At 39.9% G+C, this 23497-nt stretch overlaps 1 protein-coding gene across 1 annotated transcript in view; it reads left to right on the forward strand.

The window, feature by feature from the left end:
- Nucleotides 1-501: 501 nt before the first annotated feature.
- khdrbs3 (KH domain containing, RNA binding, signal transduction associated 3) overlaps nucleotides 502-23497 on the forward strand; it is a 132572-nt gene continuing 109576 nt past the window's right edge. The window contains 1 exon segment of the mRNA XM_003443757.5: nucleotides 502-1000. Coding sequence (XP_003443805.2) covers nucleotides 910-1000 — 91 coding nt within the window. The 5' untranslated portion in view covers nucleotides 502-909.

Raw genomic sequence — 23497 nt, forward strand, 5'->3', positions numbered from 1 at the left:
TACAGAGTAAAAGTTTACTGCTTTACTACTGTTTAAGTTCAGTGCCGCCATCTTGGACTGCTAACTAATTTCCGTACAGATTAATATAACAGCGAATGCCTGTCCTAGACTGGCTCTAATACTTATACTATCCTGGTTTAGACACTCAGAGTCCCGCTTATTGTGTCCCCCAGTGCTCAAACACAAACTTATTATGCTAATAGCATCTTTTTACTCATAGCAAATTGTGCTGTGTATCTTGAAAAATAAAGGGGCTTTAGAGTGTAATAAGCTGCGGTGGAAGTAATGTGCATTATTTACATCGCATAGGAGAAAACACACTCTTAATCTTGGAGTGGTTTGCTTTAGTTGGGTGTTTGTCAATTGCCGCTCTACATGGTGATTTTATGATAATGATATGGTAATGGCGGGACTCAGCACCGCGGACAGCTCCCAAGTGTCGCTCCGCCCCCTTCCACCCGCTACGTGAGCTCGCGGCGACCAATCACTGCCTCCGCCTCAGTTCAGCTCTGGATACAACAGAGGGAGCTTCAAAGAGCCCCTTCACCCAAAGAGGAGAGGACCGCTCCGGGTGTAATGCATAGCTGGGCTTTGCCTTCGTCTTGGATGGGATAAAACCTACCGTTCAAATTTAAACGCTCACTCTGTGTGTGTGTGTGTGTGTGTGTGTGTGTGTGCGCGCACGCGCGTGCGAAAGAGAGAGGGGGTGTGTGTGTGTGTTCCGCGAGGACCGGGAAATGCTCTTCTAGCGCGAGCGCGGATGACATTAGCGCCCGCGTTTTTTCCTCCCCCAACGCAAATATTCCTAACTTGGAGCCTCCTGGACGCCGAGCAAGTTTTTGTTTTTATCTTTTCTTGAATTGCGTTTGAGCCGTGTAGGTGGAAGACCAGAAAGCAGCGCAGGACAAGATGGGGAGCGAAAAGTACTTGCCAGAGCTCATGGCAGAGAAGGACACGCTGGATCCGTCTTTTCAGCACTCCCTGCGGCTACTGGATCAAGGTAAGCGTCCGTGGATAAACACTGAAGTAAACACTTGAGCTGCGTGAAAAATGTTTAGTAAGAACGTTTAGTTTTTAACGTTTGGTCTCAAGGCTACACGACATCACCAGTCCGCCCACTTTTGAGTTAAAAATAAGAGGTACATACAAATTTTCCCTTGGTCACACTAGCACAGCGAGGTGCTTTTTAGCAACAGGGCTGTTTTTGCCAAGTTTTCATGCTCACACGATGCTTTAGCCTCCAGTAGTGTAGAAAATTTGGCAGTAGAGACTAAACACTGCACCTTCACACCTCACACCTTAACAACTTTAAATTGGCCAAGCCTTGGTGTGAATGATGACATTTCAGCCTCTCTTAATTAGCTTGTAATTAGTGATATGTCACAAAGGCGGGGAAAATGCCGGCAAAGTGAATATCTAAATATCCCATTTTTTTTCTTTTTCTGATGGCATACCGTGAAATGCTAGCCTGCAGTTCATGAAAGGAACAGAATGACATCTCAGTTTACAGGCTGGCCTCATCTCTATCCCCGTGCTAACATGTGTGACCTGTGGTGCCAGCGCAGGAATAATCGCTCTTTATTCAGATAGAAGTGTTTCCCGCTTTGAAGACACGGACGTGACTGAAATAGTGTGTGTGTTTGTGTGTCTGTGGATGGAGCGGCAGAAGCGCTCGCATGCAGACGCTTTAATTAATCCGTTGCACAGGGTCCTACTTTGAAGATGTCGGGTTTTTTACCCCCCCTTTTTTCTCTTGCAAACACTTTCTGGAGACTCCTGAGCTCTTAGGAGCGCGCTTTTACCGCAGCCAAGTGCATCCTTCAAGCAGCACTCACGGGCTTTGTTCGAGAGTCGAGCGGGCTGTTGGTGGCTTTACAGGTAACAGACGAGACAAGGAGCACGGGTCTGTAAGCAGTCCTTCTGCGCTGTAACTAATTATGTTGAATCCCAGCTCTTTTTATTCCGACAGCTGCGCCTGTTCTACTCGCTGTCTCGCAAACTTGGGGGATCTCAGGGTTAAAAGGGTTCGCCGGGGCTCAGAGCAAAGCCAGGCACGAATCAAGTTTAATGGTGTTCGGATGCTGGAGTTTGCTACAGTTATAATCAGGTTACAGGTTATTTTGAACCCTGGTTGTTTGAGCAAATGTATAATATATATGTCTTTCATATTTAATTGAAAATGACAGGAAAAAGAAAGTCAAGATAGCAGTTAAAGGGTGGGCCCTTAATAAAAAAAAAAGGCTCTTTAATTAATGTATGCACGTGTTTAAAATGAACTTACTTATATTGAGTTTTCTGTCTGTTTTGCACACCTAGTGAGGAGTATAGTTGAGCATATTTGTTTGAGCTTTCACTTTTGCGTTCAAATCTCTAAATCTGTGCTGTTGCCTTCATTTTTTTAGTTGTGTGGAGGACAGAGATTGATTAGTGTAGATATGCATTGCTGCTCCCAGTGTTTGCGGTTTGAGAACAGTGTGAAGGTTGAGCTGTCAATGGGCCACCACGACTGAGATGATCTTTGTTCAAGTGTGCTGCTGTAATTCTGCAGTGTGTGGGGGATATGAACACAAGCTGTCTCTTAACACACAATGTAAACCTGTAATTAAATATGGGTCCTTTATGTCAACATTTTCTGACTGTATGTACTATAAAGATTACTGTATTGAGGTTGTGTAATGGGTATCTAACTTAAAATTAGAGGTGTCAAGGTCTTGACTTGTATCTTTTCTTTAGGTCAGTTTGCTTAATTTTTTTTTCGGAGTAAATCGCAATAGAAACATGTCGGTTTTATGTAAAACTCAGTTGCTCAAAAAAGTAACCTCAACCTAAAGCATCTTAAAGCAACCTTTTGCAACCTTATTTTAAGTGCATTTCATGACGAATAAACTCAGAAAATGGCCTTTGAACGATCTAGATTTTTAGCTTGAGGCAAAATTGTACACTGTGTGTATGTGACGACTTAGGGGACGGAGAGCTCACTTTTTGTTCAACGACACTACAACATCATTAAATGTGTTAGTTATCCCATGTCCTATTAACATGCCAATGAGTTTTTGCACCTTGTTTTTCTATGTACATTTTCATGAAGATAGAAGCGTACACAGAAAAGTGAAGCAATTATACCTCTATTACACTCCTATACATGCTCCTAAATTTAAAAAATATAGATGGCAAAGTGTAAAGCACAACGTCTTTGATTGACTTTGTGTTTTATCAAGTTTTTGCACAATATTATAAATAAAACTATTCCACTGCCAGTCATACTTTGAGTCGCTGCTCTGTCTCACAACCTGCTGATGAAAGTGACTGGTTTAAAAGTGTGGCACTTTCTTTACTGGAATCTAGACCATGAAAAATTCAAGAGCCAAAAGGCTTTGATCTCCTTTTTTATATATAGTGAAATGTAAACAGTAGTGACTCTAGACTTACAGAGTAACTGTCCTCTGTTCAGTCTTTATATTTTGGAGCGATGTATGTAATGGCCTCAAAATATCAACTTTTGGGTCTTATTTGAAAGAGCAGCATTATTCATTGAGCTGATTCATGTACAGTAAGGTAAATTCATTCCACCCAGTAAGCCAGATAAGCCTTTGTTTCACTCAGCACTTTTGGTTATCAGCTCCTTTTCAGATCTAGGTTAGATTTTTTTTCTAACAACACTCATCTCCCTTGCTGATAGAGGGAAGATGGCAGCACCGAATCCTTAATGCTAGTTGAAAGACACTTACCAGCCACTTCCGTGACAGACTCTCTCTTAAAGACCTTTATCCACATGGCAGGTCTTCTGTAGAGTTCTAGCAAATATTAGCCTCTTACCAGAATGGAATAAAAGTGAGTGAATACTTAAAGTATGAGCCAGGATATGCCAAAAAAGAAATTAAAAATAAGTGTGTGAAGTAAAATATTGTACAACAAGTTCTTAATGTAATACTTCCAATAAAGTTAGTTGGCGATATTTCCATCGAGGGCAAAGATTGCACTTGGACGCTGTCGCAGTGGCAGAATTAATCCGTGACATTTATGAAGTAAGCGGTACTCTGCGGTGCACAAAATTTGGCCGAAACAGTCTGCCACAACTCCAAAACTGTAAATACTGTTATCTCGCTCTTACACAACAGATGGAACACGATGCGGCTTAATAGAGCACTTCTTCTGCCATCTTGCTGATGAGTTCTGGACTTGATTATGCAATTGGCAGGGGATGCAGGGAACAGAGCCGGAGTAACTGGAGTTACTGCGTGCACACGGCGAATATGAGATTACTCCGGGTCTGGAGAGACTTCCATTCAGGAAAAATTAGGGGGGCATTGTATTGGAAGCTCGGGGACAGGGCGGACTGCTTTGATAAGTTTGAGCCATTCGCAAAGCTCCTCTCCCGCAAGGAGCGTATCTCTTCCCCCTGTGACAAGCCTCATACAGGCAGCAGCAGGCTCTTGGAGCTGGAGGAATATCTTAAGCCAAAATAAGAGACAAGCAGGACTAACAGTCTGCCTGGAATGAAAAATCCTCAGCAGCATACTAATGAAGTGCTTCCAGGTACGAAAACACCTCATGTGGCAGGAAGTGCGTCTGTTATTAACATGAAATCACGACTGTAAAAAATTGTTATTTCCATTGTGAATTTAACTAGTTGTTTTGAGAGCAAAAGTTCATCCAGGATCTTAGAAACAGTCTTAAATTTCACATTATCAGTGGAATTCTACTTCGCTTCCGCTCATATTTGATGTGATCCGCTGTGTGCTTTGTTCCCCTTAGTGAACAAGGCTTTTATTGTTCTCTTCACTCAGTGGAGATGCAAATTGGAGAAATCTAGCAAGCCATGCTACCCGACTGATGACACCAAAGCATCTAAGAAGTAATGTGCGGTAAAATAATAGATAAAGGTGGGACTGTTTGCTGACTTAGGGGAAATGAATCTGCTTTAAGCCATGTGTGTCTGCACAGCATGCAGAATGTTAGCAGAGAAGCAGCTCTGGTGCTCTGCGTGGGTCTGCACAGGAGGCATTCAGGTGCAGTGTTCAGCTGTACATCACCTGCAGGTCTGGAAGCCTAGCTTACAGTCACTGTAGTACTGCACACAGAATACAGGAAAATAAATTTAGACTGTAAAAACAGATTCTAGGAGCCACTGTCAGACCCTGGTGACTATAAGGGGAGAAGGGACTTGATACAGTGTTGTACAGGATTCATAAAGTGCGATGCACTTGTTAATTCTTAATTGTTGGTAGTGCAACAAGACCAGCAGCTACATATATGCCTCGGTGCAAACAGAAGGAGAAGGAGGTGGGGGGACGCTGGGAAGCTTTTTCCAAGGGATTGGCACAGTTGATGGATCTAATGGATTTGTCACACATAGACATGAGGCTCTTCCTGGTGCAACCATCCTATTTATCTGATCTTGGGACTGGCACTAGGAGTAGACTAGCTCTGAGGCTGGGTTTGTTTCCACCTCTTGTGAACCGGGAATTCCCAGTGGATAGACGCAGCACAGGTCAGCTGAGGTCTGTTTGGCTTTGCTTGTGGTAGAAACCCTAGTTACAGCAAGGCTAGCATGTGAATATACACATATTAAAAGGTTAGGATTAATTAAAGATTTTATAATTAACTCTCGAGAGTCAAAAAATGTCCAATTCACATGACTGATTTAAGATGACGTAGCAGCAAGACAGTCTGACTGAGTCGATGTTTCAACTTGTGTAAAATGTGCAGACCTCAAATTATGTAGAAGTTTTTAAAACTAACTATGCAGTTCTGTGGATTTTATTGACAGTTTACCTTGCCTATGCTGTCTATGTTGTGGGCATGTCTTACTGTAATTAACACAGAAGCTTTTGAAATATGTTATGCTGTGAATGATACTGTTAAACTATTTAAAATAATACATTAAAAGCAAAAAAAAAAATGCCCTGAATTACATTTAGTGTTATATTTTAGATAATCTCAACAGATAATTCGGATTCTTGTATTGTTTTCAGTTTGATATTGCAAAGCACCATTTGCTACTGTTGGTGCTGCTCTCCCAAAGCGTATTAGAGTTATGGTTTAGCACATATGATATGTTAACTCAATTACATTTTATATTTGTTTAAACTCAATCTGGGAACTCATCAGCTGCTTTGCCAAATTAGCAAAATTAGAGAAGTTAAAGGCCACATGATGGCCAATAGGCCATTTACCTACTTGCAACCAAAGCCTGCTCAAATGTGATTTGCCAGAACTACAGAAACTATAAAGCATGAGGTCCTAGAAATCCATCCTTGAGGATTTGATTTGTAAGGACTTGATTACAAATTACCAGTCCTTGTCTTTTTAATAGCTCAGTTTCATCAGAGAAAAGGAATACTGGCTGAACCTTTACTTAACTTGTTTTTGATGGAGTAGAGAAAAGTGTTAGTGATAGATGCCTTAAATCAAACACAAACCATTACAACAAAATTCACAAAGAAAGTTACATAAAAGGAAAGAGAAAAAAAGAAAACTTTAAGGACACATTATTGACAGTCTTGTTGATAATACTTTTGGAAATGTAAGCTTTTTTTTCTGCATGTAGATGTTACTCTACTCCTGATTAGCTCCTTGCTGTCAACTCATTTTGTTTGGCTTTAAAGTGAGGTGGTAGACTATGTGACGAAAATGTGAGAGATTCAAAGATTTTTCAGCTCTCGTTTGACGTTGCAGCCTCGATGCACACCGATGAGCTGAATATTAAAAGGAGGTAAAGCCGACAGCCTTGATCACCTTAGAATCTTACTTTGAGTTGTACCACCCACCGTGGCATTTTTGCAGTCCTCCACAATATCAGGCAGAGGATACAAACTTTTTGTGTACACCTTTGATTATTAAAGATCATTGAAACAAAATTTGCTGTGCTTCAAAGGACAGACAGTCATGTTTTTGTGTGGGTTTCTAGTTGTAAACAAGTTTCTCCTTGCACCAGATGTATTCTGTTTGTTCAGGATGTGTCTGCAGAGCTGCGTGCAGCCCACTCTGAATCTTTCAGGACCTCTGGCCCAGTTTGGACATTGTAACCTCAGTCCCACACATAAGATGCCTTTTTTTAATTGGATACTCCACAGCGGGAGCCTGGCACAATGTTTGGATTACATTAACAGCCTCAGCTAGCTTACCCATCAAAAAACAACCCTAACTGCAACACACACACACACACAAAACATCTGCAAAAAATGAGCAGGTGTGGGAAAGTAACCTTATTTCAGACATGATGCTCCTATTGTTAATTCATACATTTCCGTCTCATCAAAAGAACAGGGGGTATTTTTAGTCGTGCTTGATTTTGTGTCCTGAGTGAGAGCAGTCTGTGGGATAGAATGCCCAGAAGTGAGCAGAAATAAGCTTTGGCATAGGATCAAAGGCAGAGATATCATTTTGTTGGGGAAACAGTACTTGATAGCGATAATGATCTGCGGATCTGTGGCGGACCGACACGCTGAGCCACACAGCGAGGTGGAGGTGAAGGCGCAGCCACAGCACTGAATCTGTCTGAGGCCGGGACCTGACCGGTGATCTGACCCACAGATGTAGTGAACTCGCAAATGAACTGTAAGAGAGCAGAAAAGCGGAGCTCCAGAAACTGGCTTTGCATGCAGACAAGTCTGCAGAACGTTGCTGTGGCTGAAGGCTGTTTGCGGAGCGCCGTCTCCTGCTACGCAGCAGCTCCCACTGGAATCCAGGGGTGAAATGTAGGCCAGGACGAACGCAGGCACACCCCGGCTATTTCTAAGAGCTGCTTGTTTGCAGGCGTGACGAATCACATGACTTCCTTGATTTCTCCGCTAATGTGAAATGCATGTTCTTGCTCATTAGGGCAGCAGTAATGAGCTGATGAGACTGTGATTTTGCTCTTTTCCCACGTCGAAGCTGCACCTGATAAGCTTTAATACAGTTAAAATGTAGAACCTGGAATATGTTAATATTACTCAAGTTATTGAGTCACACTGCTACATGTAAACAAACACAATCACTAGTTATCAATTAGAATGGTAAATAGACTGCATTCATAAAACACCTTTCTGAGTGCTCAAAGCACTTTACACTGCAAGACACATTCAGCTATTACTGTGTAGATACAGTGCTTTTACAATCACTTACATTCACACACTGATAGCACACTGATGACACCAAAATAACTTATAGTCTGCCCTAAGGTATGTCTATTGTATCCTTTTGAGGGGGTACTTATTTTAACAAGCAGACCCTTTACAAAGGGGGAACACAGGGGTACCTATTCAGGTCATTTCTTGAGTTGGGCAGGTATGTATGTGGCCTTTCTAACTTTACTGACTCTTCAAAGCTTTATTTTGTATCTGAACCCTCAATAGATTGGGGAAATACTTACCTAACATGTACATCTTTGCCCTGTGAGAGGACAGGAGAACAAATCTTAAATTCTTAGAGTAAAAATTTTGTCCTTCAGATGAAAAAGACTGTTTCCTGGTGTTGTAAAGGATACATACTTTCACTTCTAGGTGCAAATATGTATCTTTTACTGCCTGGGAACATATATTTGAACCTTTTGGACCTTTAAAACGGTGCACATAGTTACCTTAAGGTCCAATAATTATTCATGTCATTATTTTATTCAGTCAATATTCATGTAGATTATTCCTGTAAGTACACAAATGGATTTTCCTGCATCCGTATCTCTAAGAGAGTACATGAAGTATGAGTGTGCAAGAAAATGTGTCCATTTTAGAATTCATAACAATACATATTTGCTTCACAATGCAAAAGTTCAATTAGCAACCCGCTGTTTTTAATCCGCCTTTAATACATATAGCTTCTTTGTTGCCTTCATGAGGAAGACTGAGAGATGTTGATGTTTTCATTAAGCCCATATTTATCAAGTCCTGTTTTTATTCTCAGTCACATACTGATGTATATGTGGAATTAGATTTAGTGTTCCAACGATGTAGGCGGACTTCTCCCTCTTTAAAGCTAGACTTTGCGAGTTTCGAAAGAAAAAACACAGTGTTTGACTAACAAATAAAAAAACTCATAAGCAATAAAGCACACTCCTGTGGGAGGAACCTGACTATCAGAGAAAACCCAACAGGCAACACCAATATTAAAGACAGATACAGAGTTAGATACTTGTTAGAATGTATTAAATGCTTTTTATCTACTTTAAAATTAGTAAAACCTTAAAATCTAAAAGCAAAGTTAGTATTTTACCTTATTTGGCCACACACAGACTGTCTCCTTGTAGTAAACCTTAAAATCCTTAAAATGAGGCAACACTTGCAAAGAAGTATGAATATATGTATATGTATCTGTTTTGGGCCTTCAGCGTGGTGCACATAGTTAAATTATGGCCCAACTCTTTAGTATTAGTGTAGACTTTAACTGTAGAGACAGAAATGGACTTTTACTGTGTCTCTGTTTCCAAAAGTGTGTATTATATATGAATGGCTGTTAGAAAATGCATCCATTTTAAAATTCACAACAATACATATAAATGTATACTTCACAGTGTTAAAATTCCATTAGCACCTTTTAATTTAAATGACTAAACTTTTCTGTATTATGTTATACATACCTTCTTCTGGTAGAAGTTAATGTGTTTTTATTAAGCATATATTTACATAGGGCTTCGTTATTCTCAGCCACGTACTGGTGTATATGTGGAATTTAATTTTTCATTCCATACATGTGGGCGTATATTTTCTCTTTAAAGCTAGGCTTTGTGTGTTTTCAAAGGAGAAATAACACATTGTTTGACTAACAAATACAAAGCTCAAAGTGTAACTCATGAGCTATAAAGCACACTCCTACACAATTATAAATGACTGTATCAGAGCTGCTTATTAGCTGTTTTTCATATGGGAAATTTACCAGAAAAACTGAAAACTTCTTATATTTAATACCTTGCAATTTGCAATTAAGAAGTGTACGCTTAGGAAGTTATTCTCAAGTAAGTACTAAATACCATGAATATCAGAAAAAAAATAACCAAGATTATTTAACTCAATAAACAGAAAGCAACAATTTTGAGTAAGATGTATCTTAAATTTATAAAATCAAAGGTTTATTTGTTTAAACAATTATTTATTTAAGAAAAATATGTTTGGTAAAAACTAAAGGTATAGTGAGCAACAAAATTGTATTTGACCATGTAATATAACATTTTAAATTGTACTTATATAACACACAAACGTCACCTGTAATCAGATTACTTAAAGTCAGCATTTTTGGCATAAATATTTTTTTTGTATTTTCATTTTTTTTGTTGTGCACATTTTGTTCTTTTACTTTTTTGGGGGGAAAATTAAAATTTTGTTTAAAAAAAAAACACTAACTAATGTACTAAAGAGCTTTATTTATTTATTTTTTGTTAATTTTTTGTTATTTTTTTATATTTTTTTGTTTTTTAAGCCGTTACCAACAGGCATTGTTTTAGCATCACTGTCCAATACTAAGAGCATTCCTGTTGTAGGTTATGGGCTGTGGCTTTTCTGGGCCCTTTTTCTGCTCATTCCACGCCACAGTGCTTAATAATTGCGAGATTCCTCTCCAGCTTTTGGCTCATTGGTCTCTCCTTGCATCTTTATCATTGTCCACACTATCTCATCACCATATTTCACAGAATACAGTCTCCACCTGGCGCAAAGCTTGCCGTGGGCTCAGTTTGTTGATTTAATGTTGAGACTGTCAAGTTTCCATGTTGTACACGCTCCTCAGGTCTAAACGCTGCGTTCATATTTCACATGCCACAGAAATGTGCGTTTTCCTCCTCGACCGGCTTGCATACCTTGCTGAGGGCCTGCCTTGAGCTGTCTACTAGGAAGGATGTCCAACAGGAGACTCAATTAAAGCGGCCGGTCAGAGCTGCTTAAATAATGCAAAATGCACTTGTTTAGGCAGGAGTATGCTGTAAGCAGATATTCCACCTCTCTGGTTAGGAGATCAGTGATAGGGGTGTGTTGCTAGGTCCTTGACATCACTGGGTATGGTTTAAAATTTTAGATACAGGTATTGGTGCAATAAAACTACTGTTTTCCCTGAAAAATTAGTGTTTTTCCATGCAGTTTGACTATTATGTATTATTATTATATAATAATTATAATAATATAATATTATATATTATATATTATGTAATATATTTTCAAAATTGTGCATAAACAAGACAATTAAACAAAATAATAAAACAAAAATTATTTTGTTATTTTGTTAAAGCTTAAAATGCTGAATTAATGTTGTATCTATATCAGATTTTCAGTGAATATTTATGCCTAAAATAATTTAATAGAAATCTGTCTAAAACTAAAACATTTGAACACGTAAAAAAAGTTAAATGTCAAATTCATCTTGAATTTTGTTTATAGTGTGTTTTGCTTTTTTTTTTTCTTGCACCACTTTCTGTAGCTGTAACTGTACATAAGTGTTCAAGAAGAGCAACTGATTCCAAAGTATTTCAAAAAAAGTGTTAATATTACATGTACACCTTACATGTATACGTTCATATGCAGCAGTAACCATCATCCACATTTGATACGCTCTGCTGCTAGATTGGAGCATTAACTACACGGCTCCTTACACTGGATTCTTTATATTTTCATATGTGCATTCTTAGTATGATATAAATAGCTGATGTGATTACAGATGCACTGATTCAATATTTGTATGAAATATTGGTCTGACGCAAACTGTTAGACTGCGTGTAAGTCTATCATTGTCAGATAATATATATCACAGTTAAATATACAGTATCTGTTCAGTTCAGCAGCATGAGGAAAATGAACAGATTGTTTTACTTGCCATTTGTATCATCTTCTTGCCTGCTCCACTCTGTGTGTGCGAGTTTCTAAACGGAGAGCTAAAACAGAGAGCACTACATTCAAATCACAGCAAAGTGCAGCAAAGACTCACATTGTGCTGAAATGAAGCACAGGCCAAAAAATTAGGCGAGTATTATAAAGAGATTTTCATTTAATTTATCTTGCTCCCATTCTTGTGTATGATTTCACTGATATGTAAAATATTTAATGTTATAAAAAACATTGTACCATCCATGCCTTCTATCATGATTGGCTGTCTCCATCGTGCCAAGAGAAAATAAAATGTTCAGCTAGACCGGGCAGTTTAGATCTCTTATTGCAGAACTGAAGCTGAGAAGCTCGTTTCATCACCTTAACAGTACAGCCTAGATTTCAGCTTTCCTACATCACATATATAGAGATCATTAATCAAAATTTTATTGGATGATAATGTGATCCACAGCGGTGTCCAAGAGAGGACACAGACAGGCCAGGATTACACTGGATTAGTTTGAAAAGCAGTAGAAACTCCCAGACTGTATCAATCTGTTTGCTGCGCCTGAGGCTGAGAGACAAAAAGGGATGGGGATATAAAAGAAAGAGAGGGTTGGCAGGGCTGTAGAGAAAGTAAGAGCCTCTTTCCCCTGGGGAAAGGTTATTTGTAAGGGATTGTACCAAAGTCACTTACAAAAGGCAAAATGCAATCTGGTGGGGGTGGTGAGTGGAATGAAATGGGAGTGGGAATAGAAAAAAAATGCAGTTATGATATAGAGTGCTGCTGTAGATGTGTTAGTGATAAATACAATTTTTTTAAAAAGTCCACGTCCACTGTTGTTGACTCCTGCTTTCATGCTATATCTCATCTTCTCCATCTGAAATACAGTTTTAAAAGCTTGAAAGGGTGGCACTGCGCATCCCCGACTAAATCTTTTGTCGTTACTGATACGATGAAAGATAAGTGTGATTTCCCACTCCCTCAAAGGACCGGTGTGCTGCAAAGTCATCGCTTATTCATTTTTGACGCTATAGAAGCTGTGCAAACACGTTCTGCATGCTCGGAAACATCCTTTTATCGCGTGAGTGTTTTATTTTACTTTGAGATGCACTAGAGAATCAGATATATTTTCAGCCCAGTTTTTTCTTTTGCACTAAACTCCTCTATTATAGTTTATGTTTAACTTTGGAGCTCCCCCCCAACCCACCCTTTCTTTCTTTTTTTTGAACTTGCAGGAGCTCTTTCTATGCCCCTGCCTCACCTTGATCTCTCCACGACAGCCACTGCTTCCCTTTCTCACTCTCTTCTTTATTTATGTCGTTTTGTGTGGTTGGCACCTCTATAGAGAGGATTGCAGTGGATTAGCTTCTCCGCCTTCCCAACTGATCCGATCCATTTTGTGTAATCCAACTCAATTTAATTATGTTTATCGTTCCACCTCGCTGGTGCCGAGAAGCAGCAGCACACCTCTACCAAGATAAGCCTGGGGACCTTGTGCCTCTTTGCTGGCAGAGCATCTGCCTGAGCCTGTTGCTTTATAAACAGATGGTGTAAGTCACCTACACTCTCAGTAAATAATGTGTTAGGCACAATATTATGTTTTCAAGCACCGCTCAAACATCAGCGTGACATGGAAAAAATATCCGAGGCTGAAGATCATAACCCAATTTTTGATGTCGCTTGTGGAGAATTTGTACAGTTTAGCACCGTCTCCACCCTCTTGATAGTGAGAGACTTAATGTGCCCACTATACAGTCTTCCTTATTACTTCTGCAAATCTAATCCTCGGCATGGAATTTCAAAGGCTCACAACCAAAGCCTAAAAAATGGCTCAAGGGCTCACAAATAGCCTGACCACATTGAAAATACGACTCAGAATGTGGCAATTGTGCGGTAAATCTTTGTTGCGAGATGTCCTTTGGCTTCTCATGGCACAATTTCTGCATGGGTGAGAAATACCTCTATTATGTTTTTCTTTGAGGGAGAGGAACCAAAGCAAACTTAGAGCAGACAGGCAGATGAAAATGAACAAAAAGACCTCTTTTGATGTAGAGGCGGTCTCAAAGAAAAGACAGCTGGAGATCCAGAGTCCTGTACTACGGAGCAGGATTTCAGGCCTAGTGGGGTAACCTCAGGTTTAACCAAGGATTTTTCAGGGTTGTGAAGGTGGTTCACTTCTTACTGGGGTGCATCGCTGTAGTAACTCTGGAGACATAACCTGCTCTGTAGCAGAAAAATAGCATTACCATACCTGTGGAGTTCGATGTGCACATTCTGAAGGGAATTATAGTTTGTAGAGACTAAAGTCTTTAAATTTTTTTCATTAATACCAATAAGAAATGTAGATTCCTAGGAGCAACTTTGAGAAGCAAACTAGTAACAAACTATTTTAGAGCAATTTTTTTATTCTGTAAGCCTTAATATGGCTAAAACTGTTTTATATAGGGATGTGTGCGACAAGTTGACTAGACGAGTAGACGATTAATTGTAGCTATTGTCACTAGTGAGTACCACGTGTACTAGTTATTTAATCGAATTGTTAATATTTTTAATGACGCTCATTGCTGGTAAATTTTCGTAATCTGGTTGTTATGCAGCCATCAGTCACTAGGTGGAGCTGCAGCCGCAATATTGTTGTAGCAAAATGCCAGAACTTTATTAATCTAGGCATGATCTTTTTGCTAGGCCTATTATTGTTAATTACTTTGAAAGTGAAAAAATTAGATCAGTGGATACAATGAGTTTCCTCTGAAGGGTTGCTGGCATCTTCCTTAGAGATAGGGTCATTTGGGAAGGGCTCAGAGTAGACCTGCTACTCCTCCACATTGAAAGGAGCCAGCCAAGGAATTCACGCCCTGGGTGAGGTGTTCCAGGCTTGTCCTACTGGAAGGAGGCCCTGGGGTAGACCCATTAGACTCTGGAGAGATTATGTCTCTCAGCTGGCCTGGGAACGCCTCAGTGTTGCCCCTGATAAGCTGGTGGATGTGTCTGGGGAGACAGAGGTCTGGGCTTCTCTGGTTAGGGTGCCACACCTGCCACGCCCCAGATAAGCAGAAGAGGATGGATGGATGATTTATTGTTCTCTTTTCATTTTGGACATGAATAGTAGAATGGCACAATCATCACACTTTTTAATCACAATTTTTCATTTCTTGGGTGTTAATTTGTCATGTTTTAATAATATGTGCACATCTTTTGAAGTAACATATTTGTATATCATATTTAACATTAGCTGATTTAATTTAATTTACTTTTTTATTCTTCTTTGTTGTCTGTTTGGAGCATAATGTTCATGATGTGCGATGCCAGGTGCCACAGAGTTAAGCGCAATTAAATTATTCATTTTTAAAGGATGTGATTAAAGCTTTCAAGTGCCTTTGTTTAGACAGTTTTTAACATTGTCCATTAACCGGGCCTCAAATTTAACATCTGATTGTTGTTAGTTTTAGACTGTTCGGTTAGTCTATTTTTTTCCCTTGTTAAGTTGAAATTAGTCACCAGGAACATCCTTTGTCTTACCGCATGTCTTATAGGATCTAACAGATAATGATAGCCAGATGTACTCTTGCTAAAGGGCAGTGATACTAAAAGGTCTGTTGACTGACACAGTCGTCTTTTTTTTTTTTTGGTCAGCTTTCTGCTGTGGCTTTTTTCTGTCTCAATGACCAGTCAAAGTGCACATAATTTTGTAAAGCACCTTTTAATTCAACAGACCTACATACAGCACAATTATATCACATACATTCATGTGAGTGAAGACAGTTTCCCTGATTACTCACCCAGCATACAGCACACAGCCATGCTTCCATTTGCTCCGCACCCTTTCCAGCGTGCTCCCACACCTTCATGTGTGTCCTCATGCCAGTTTTTTTTTCTTTTTTGGATCGCAGTTTTTGCCTTTCATGTAAGTTTGGCCTGATGTATTTTTCAGACTGTTTTTGGATTCTGTCTCTTCCCTGCCCCTTGTAGTTTGGACACATCTGCTGTCACGTATTTGGCGCCGTCTTGGTGTCATCAGATTCCCCGAGCACTCATTTCACCAAGTCCTCCTTCACATCTTTCCTCAAACTCGTGACGTTTTCAGTCGAAACAGAGAAAAAGGGATTGGTAAAAAACACGGGAGGGATTTTCTTTTTCTTTTAACCCTTCAACTGGAATCTAGAGAATGTGAACATGAGAGAAGTGAACAATAAATACAAAAACAGAAAACACAATTTGACAAACAAGAGGCCAACTCTAGGACATTCTCCAGTTCTGTGTGGCAGTGTTAATGCAGTGGACTTTACTAGGCAGCAGAAGTTATCACCCACTAATAGTGAGAAAAAATAAAAGGCTAAGCTCTGCTCTGATGACTAGAATACTTCTGTCGTCTGCACCACAGTCTGGTTCAGTGTCGCAGAATGAATCTGTTACTGAAATATACAACATTTGTCAGGAGTAAAACAAACATTGTATGGAGTGTAGGATAATGCAAATCCAATTAGGACCAAATATAATAAACAGGACTAGAAAATATCCTTACAGAAAACATCCCTACATTTAAGCATTGTTTTGATGTCACACACAGAGGCGACCTGCTTCCAAGCATCATTCTTTAAGTAACTATTAAACATCATTAATCTTGTTTGTCGCGTTAAGTATTAAATGCCCCGCTCATCTTCTGACAGCGGAGAAAAAAAAGAAAAAGAAAGAAAGCAGGGCGGGCTTTGGTGGAACATGAATCTTTAATGAGTGAGGGTGGTGGAGATATCAGTAAATGAAAGTTAAGTGCATTTTCTGGGTTTTTGGAGCAGGAGAAGTTATTCTGTAATGCACTAGGAGAGGAGGAGGAAGAGGAGGGGAGATGGATGCTCATTTACCACCTGTGCCAGGAGACCTTTCTTCGTGTCCTGCCGGGCTGCTGGCTTCGCTGTGTCTCCCATCTCTATTTTAAGAGCTTGATATTACAGCCTAATTGTGTTCAGAGTTTTTTCAGGGGCATCTCTCCTCTGTTTCTTGTGTCCCTTTTTCTCCTGTCACATAGCACGCCAACAAAATCATTAAAAATAGAAGGCACCATTTGTAATTTGTGTGATTTTTTAGGATGGCTGCTTTTAAACATGAATTATCTCGTTCTCATTAATACGGCGTTGAGAACAGATGCAGCGTGGTTTTCAGTCAGCCTGTTAACATGTCACTGCTGTTCTAGCTGGCTGTAAATCATTCATTAAGTCTAAGCAATAGAAAAGCCATAAACAAGGGGTCAAATTAGGGTATACGACCCTCATAACCAGCCCAGTTTTCCACTCTTGCCTTGGTAATGAAAAGATAGTGCTGGTTCTTTGGCACTCCAGCGGATGGTTCCTTCATTGTGCCATCTGGCAGCGCTTCTTGGTAAAGTTTGACCCCAGCATTTGCCCAGTAAGAGGCTTGTTAAAGTTTGCCCTGGGAGTTGATCTCTTTCTGTCTGCTTGTTAAATTTCTGTCGGCGGCCATCATTAGCCAACACGGAAAAGGGTTGGTGCTTATATAGAGTGGATATAGATATATATTTATATTGATATGCATGAGCAAAATCCTGCATGGCTCTCACAAAACCAACTGTGTTAATTATGCAAACCTTTATATAACCTTTATATAGGCACATATAATAGAAGAACTGAACAATACTTGGTGAAATATGGAGTAGAAGAGATAATATAATTATAATAAAAATAATGCTGCTAGTTTCCTGCAGAGTTATTGTTCTGGGCATTTTCTAGAAAAAAAAAACAATTTTGTGCAACATTTTAAACCCTTAAACAACAGATTGTTAAAAAATTTTACTTGCAAGCCTATTCATTGGTGTTATTCAGTTCTGGACAAATATAGCTTAATCACATTATGACTGTGGGGTTGGAAATGTATTGGCTTACTGATAGATTTGGTACACAGACACTGGTTATAATCGATTGGGCATAATGTTATGCCTAATATTGTGTTGGTTCCCCCTTTGCTGTCAAAAAAGCTCCGACCCTGCAGTTCGGCTCATCCCGCAGATGTCAGATTGGCTTCAGATCTGGGGAGTCTGCAGGCCAATCAACACCTCATTCTCATTGTTGTGCTCCTCAAACCACGTTTTGCTCTTAAAAAAATGCTTCAGGCTCACGTCATCAAATCATCACAATTTGGCCCTTTGGTCAAACTCGCCCAAATCCTCATTGCCAACCCATTTATCCTGCTTTTAAGATGAACTTTGAGGACAACATGGTCATTTCCTCTCTAATATATCCCTCCCACTAACAGGTGCCACGATAAAGCGATAATCAGTGTTGTTGACTTCACCTGTCAGTGGTCATTATCTTATGCCTGAGCTGTGAATTGTCTGGCTTCTTATTTCTTCCAATAAGCCATGCTGACACTGGCACACTCATAGTAGTGACAAGCAACGGGGTTGACTAGAGTCGGTTTGGTTGCTTTTTTGCAAAAAAACCCCTTAACTTTACAAAACACTGTAAAAGTTAATGGAATAAAAGAAACAAAAATCAACTGAAATAATAAAATCAATAACATTTTTTTTTAAAGCCTGGTGAAATTGGAAGTAAATTGCTTTTGCATCTATGTTTGAAATGTTCCCCTTGCTCCATTCATTAGCTCAGTACTGATATATGCCAGATTAAACATTGTTTATTATATCAGAACTGTAGATGTACATAAGATCACACATTTAAAGTCGAATGTACCCAAGCGGTGAAAATGTAAGAGAGGGTTGCAGTGTTCCAAGGTGCTGGTGTTGTTTTTTTGAAAAGCTTGTGGAATTGTGAACATAGCATTGGTTTATTTTGGTGGATAAAATCTGTTTTGCTGCTGACCCCTTCCTACAGCTTCAGTGCCAGTGCTGTTGCTTGTTTGAGCGCATGAATGTCACACAACCCCACCTAGAGACATAATGAAAAATGTGAAATATTTTGCATTTCCTGAATATTGCATTGGCTCCCGGCTGCAAAAAAGACGCTCGAAAAAGACAAGCATGTTCCCCGCTTTGTCTGTGGTTCTTTTGCTATGGATGTGAGTCTGTTACAGAAAGTCACCACAATATCAATTAATGAATGAATAATTTTTTAAAACTGCAGCAGGAAAAGCAATAGATTTGTTTTTTGGGACTATTTTCAGCTGCGGATTAATATCCATTTTTTGTGCCGCTGAGTATTCACAGCAGCTGGTTGGAGCATGTGGGAGCGACTCAAACTAATATTAATTAAAGCTCATGCCAGTCAAGCGCGTCACTCTGGCTCATTTGTGCGTTTTTTTGTGTAGTTTGTCGACAAAAACAACTCAATTGCGGCTGAATAATAAATATCCAGCTCTGGACACGCAGGCTGTGATTGTTTGCGACATCAGTTTGGTTTGGTGGAAGTTATTTACGAGGAGAAAAATCGAGAACATTACCAACAGCAGAAATTAATGATGTGCAGAGCACAGAGCCTCTGGTATATATCTAAAAGTTAAACTCCACGCTGCACATTTGCAGCCTTTTAGGAGGCAGCTCATTCATTAGTGGCAGGGATCACAAGTATCGCAGCTGAATTCTTTTCTGTCATATGTGACGCGTCTCCAAGCAAAGATGATGGTAATTACAGCGAGAGCCGAGTCCACAGAGCTGACGCCTCCTGAGCTGGAGTGTCGATGGGAGGCTGCAAGAGGTGAAATCAAGTTTATAGATCTGCGGTCGGTGCGTGCCCACCCCTTCACCAGAACACTGGGGTTTTAATTGCTGTCTGACCAGAGCTGGGTCTGTGCGAAGATGTGGTGCCTTGATACGAGAAGCGAGGGGGGAAGGAATGGTTTTCTTTCTCTGTGGTTGTTGTATTGACAGCTCCCCATCCTGGAGGAGCTGATAAGAACACGCAATCCAAAGTAGGAGCGGATTGCATTTCGGGGCCAGGAATCAGAGCTGTTTTTTGGGTGGGTGGGGTGGGAGCTAGTGAGTGGTCACATTTAACTTCTGGAGGGCACAAAAGAGCAGGGTAGCGGTGTTACTGCGAACGCACATGCAAGGGAGAAAATGCCTGAGCAGATGGCGAGGATGAGTGGAGAGGTTGTGCATAAATGAAACACCTGCATGCTTGAGGAGCATCGTATTTGAAATCAATGAGGGAAAGTGCATTGATTTGAAAACAAAAAACAAACACAGGGGACCTCGCTGCTTTCTTTCTGCTGGGCCACTGTTTTGGTGCTGCTTTCTTTGCTGGGGCTCCGCTCACACGCATTTATAGAGACAGAAGATTATTTTTGTTGCTTCTGCCTGTTTCTTTTGCTCTTGTATTGTGGATGCTAATTTGATGCTTTTAAGCTGGCCTTTAAGTTTACCAGCACTGTGCTATAAATCTGGCTCACTGGATAATTATTTTTCTAAGAAAATATTAGTGTTTTTCCAACCACAGAAGGGGCCGCAGGGGATGACTCAGACCATGAGTGGTTACATCTAAATTTTGGTCATCCTATAAAGAAAAAATATAGTTAAGCGTGGGACTGAAACATTATTAAAGTGCAACAATACCTCTAACGCTGTCTGGTATTTTTTTTTTTTTACTGCAGAAAAAATATAAAATAAGTAATCATTTGGACAGATGCAGTTATCCCTGCCTCATACACACTGCGGTTTAATCCCAGCCAACAACAGAGTGTGTTACTGTGAGCAAGCAGACCCAGTGTTTAGACGAGCACTTGGTAATGTTTTTTTTTACTTTAGAAAACTCGTTTAATTAACTAATGTAATCTCCCTTCAGTAAAACCGTCGCAATGTGCAGGATTCCCATCCCATCCCACATCACAACCTGTGCGTGACAAAGTGTTAAACATGAGCTGTTCACAGGTCCACAGGTTTATAAATGTCTAATGAGTCTTTAATGCTGACGACACCTACATGTCTTAGGAGGTTACATCCCCAGTCAAAACATAAGAAAACTGAAGAGAGCAAATTATCCTTATATGTGTGTTTGCTCAATGGGGATGACATTTATTGAGAAAGTGAGAATAAATATTTGAAAGCTGTACAGAATGCCTGAGAACCTCTCTGCATTTTATCACAGACATTAGAGGAGAGAGAGAGACGGGGCACTTAAAGAACTCTTTGGAAGAACTCTGCAACAGCAGAGATGGTGGTAAGAAGGAAAAAAAGATGAGGTTTGACTGGTGTTGTTATACATTGCAGTGTTTACGTCCCAGTGATCATTAAAATTAATTTAGATAATGCTTCAAAAATATTTAAAAACAACTGCCACCACACTTGAGGCACATACGTTTGTCTTGCTTTTAGCCCTGCAGCACAAGGCTGTAAGCACGAGCTGGGTGAATATTCACTGTTTAATCTCATTTAATCTAGTTTAGTCTAATTCAGTGTCTGTGTCACTCATAATGTGTTAGCTTTATCAGTTTCCTTTTCCTTCTTCTTTCTATGAATTTGACTACTAAAAATGGATACATTCAGAGCAGTGTTAATTTTGTTGGAATAATTTTTGTCACAAATACCTACTTGGATCCACTCGGCACGGTTTGCCATGGTTTCAAGGGTTTTCCATTAGGTCATAGTACCTGGTACCAGGTGCTTTTTTATAACCTGCTCAGATGGGGTTCCAAGTGATCCAAGCAGGTACTAAAATGTGACATCATCAGACTGCATGCCACCGATTGGCTGGTCACTCGATGAGTCATGAGTCGGCAATGAGGGAAATGGCTACAAAAAACAACTCCGATTCTAACGAAAAGCTACAGACCGAGCAGCAGGTATATTCTTGCTTCAACGTCCACCTTTTTTGTAGCGTTTGTGTCGCATATTAATTGCGTCGCAGGATGCTTGGATGCATTGCTATGAGAACAAATGGAATTGAATGGAAAACCAGTCGATCCGAGTTGAGTCGTGACGAGTCAATCCGTGTAGGTACTAATGGAAAAGGGGCTATAGTTTTCATTAACAATGTTTTTTTTTCTGATGAAAACAAAATGATTACTAAAAAATAAGAAAAGTATTCTGGAGAGAAGAGAGTCATTCAGACCATTCAGAAGTTGTGTAGAAAGGCGAGGTGAGATGGAAGGTGGAAGTGATTCAAGAGACAGGAGTAAAGTTGGACGCGCCCATTTGATCTGCCCCCAGGAAACGGGGGAAGATCTTCCATGATTGCTGTTTCTCATGAAAATGTGACAAATTGTCAGTGCTTGGAAGGAAGAGAAGAGTAGACACATGGACACATTTCATATTTTATATCAAAGAAGATAAGAAACCCTCATGTTTTTACCAGTGAGAGTTTCTCCACATGGTTTACAAACTATTACACTTTATTTTAGTCAACTGAATCCACTTTAGATTTAGTTACGTTGTAGTTCTGTTCTGTTCTGTTATGATATTTAATCAACTAAAACTAAAATAATTTAGATGTCTAAATGACTAAAACTAAATTTGCTAAATTTGCTGTAAGAATTAACACTGGTTCCAAGCTGAGCTATATTTCTTCCCTTGTGGAAAAAAACACACCAAAGACTATCATAGCAAACACACAAAGACGCTAACTTACAGAGCTAGTCTGATTACAGATAATATAACGTGGAGAAGTCTACGTATCAGAGCAGGATCACATCATCGATCAATATATGATGTGTATCAAAAGCCATACATCAACGAGACCTCTTGGAATGTGACATCACTCCAAACACTCGACTCGGTGCTGCTTTTATTTCCTCAACACATTGCCTTCCAGGCCGGAGAATCTATTGCGCTGCAGGACAAATTGCACTCTATGTGTCATGGATCTTACTGTCAGGAGTTACATTACTCCCACTGAGATCCTCAGGTCACCTAGTGAGAGATAATTGTGACCCCTGCTGAGAGGGAAGACTCCAACTTAGAGGAGCCACCTTCTATTCTTTAAGAGGCATTCAGCTACTGTATTTTCCTTCAGAGTCAGCAGGGTGATCCTGGGCTCATTCCTCCGATGTTTTCCCTTATGCCCTCTTTTCCTTTTTGGTGGTTGTTACACACTGCAGCTGGGGGAATTTTACAGATTACTTCAAATCACAGTATGTAGACATTAAAATGTGACAATCAAAATAGTTTTGAAGTCTTCCACAGTACCCTATTTTACCTTTAGCGGTACAATGGCTTGTCATTGAGGCAGTGTCCCCTATGGCAGCGGTCCTCAACCTTTTTTGCGCCACGGACCGGTTTAATGTCAGACAATATTTTCACAGACCGGCCTTTAAGGTGTCGCAGATAAATACAACAAAATAAAATAATACGACCAAGACAAAAACGGTGGTATTTTGTAAATATAATAATAAACGCGAATTCACTGTGTAATTGTGTAATTTTATTAGCAGCATCCTCCTTAAATGCGCCAACAACATTAGAGTAACATCCTCCTCTCTGCCCCTTAATGCTCTCTGGTCGTTATAGTAACGCGTACATATTTCTTTCAAAATAAAACACACAACTACAACACGGGAAAAGACCCAGGGAAACCGAGTTAATGATAAAAACCCTGAAAACCATAAATTTCACACCCAAGCCTCAGCTCTCGCGGCCCGGTACCAAACGACTCATGGACCGGACAGGAAGTAGGTAGGTAGGTTTTTAACAAATTGACAAACATTGCCATGCATTCTTCGTGTCAGTAAGTAATGGCACACATATCGGCTGTCTCAACACTGAGTTTCACATTCTGTGTACTCCCTCCAACTCACCCTCCAGCCTTCTGTACTACAGCAGATAGTCCTT

This window comes from Oreochromis niloticus, linkage group LG22 (genome assembly GCF_001858045.2).
Source record: "Oreochromis niloticus isolate F11D_XX linkage group LG22, O_niloticus_UMD_NMBU, whole genome shotgun sequence".
NCBI classification, from domain to species: Eukaryota; Metazoa; Chordata; class Actinopteri; order Cichliformes; family Cichlidae; genus Oreochromis; species Oreochromis niloticus.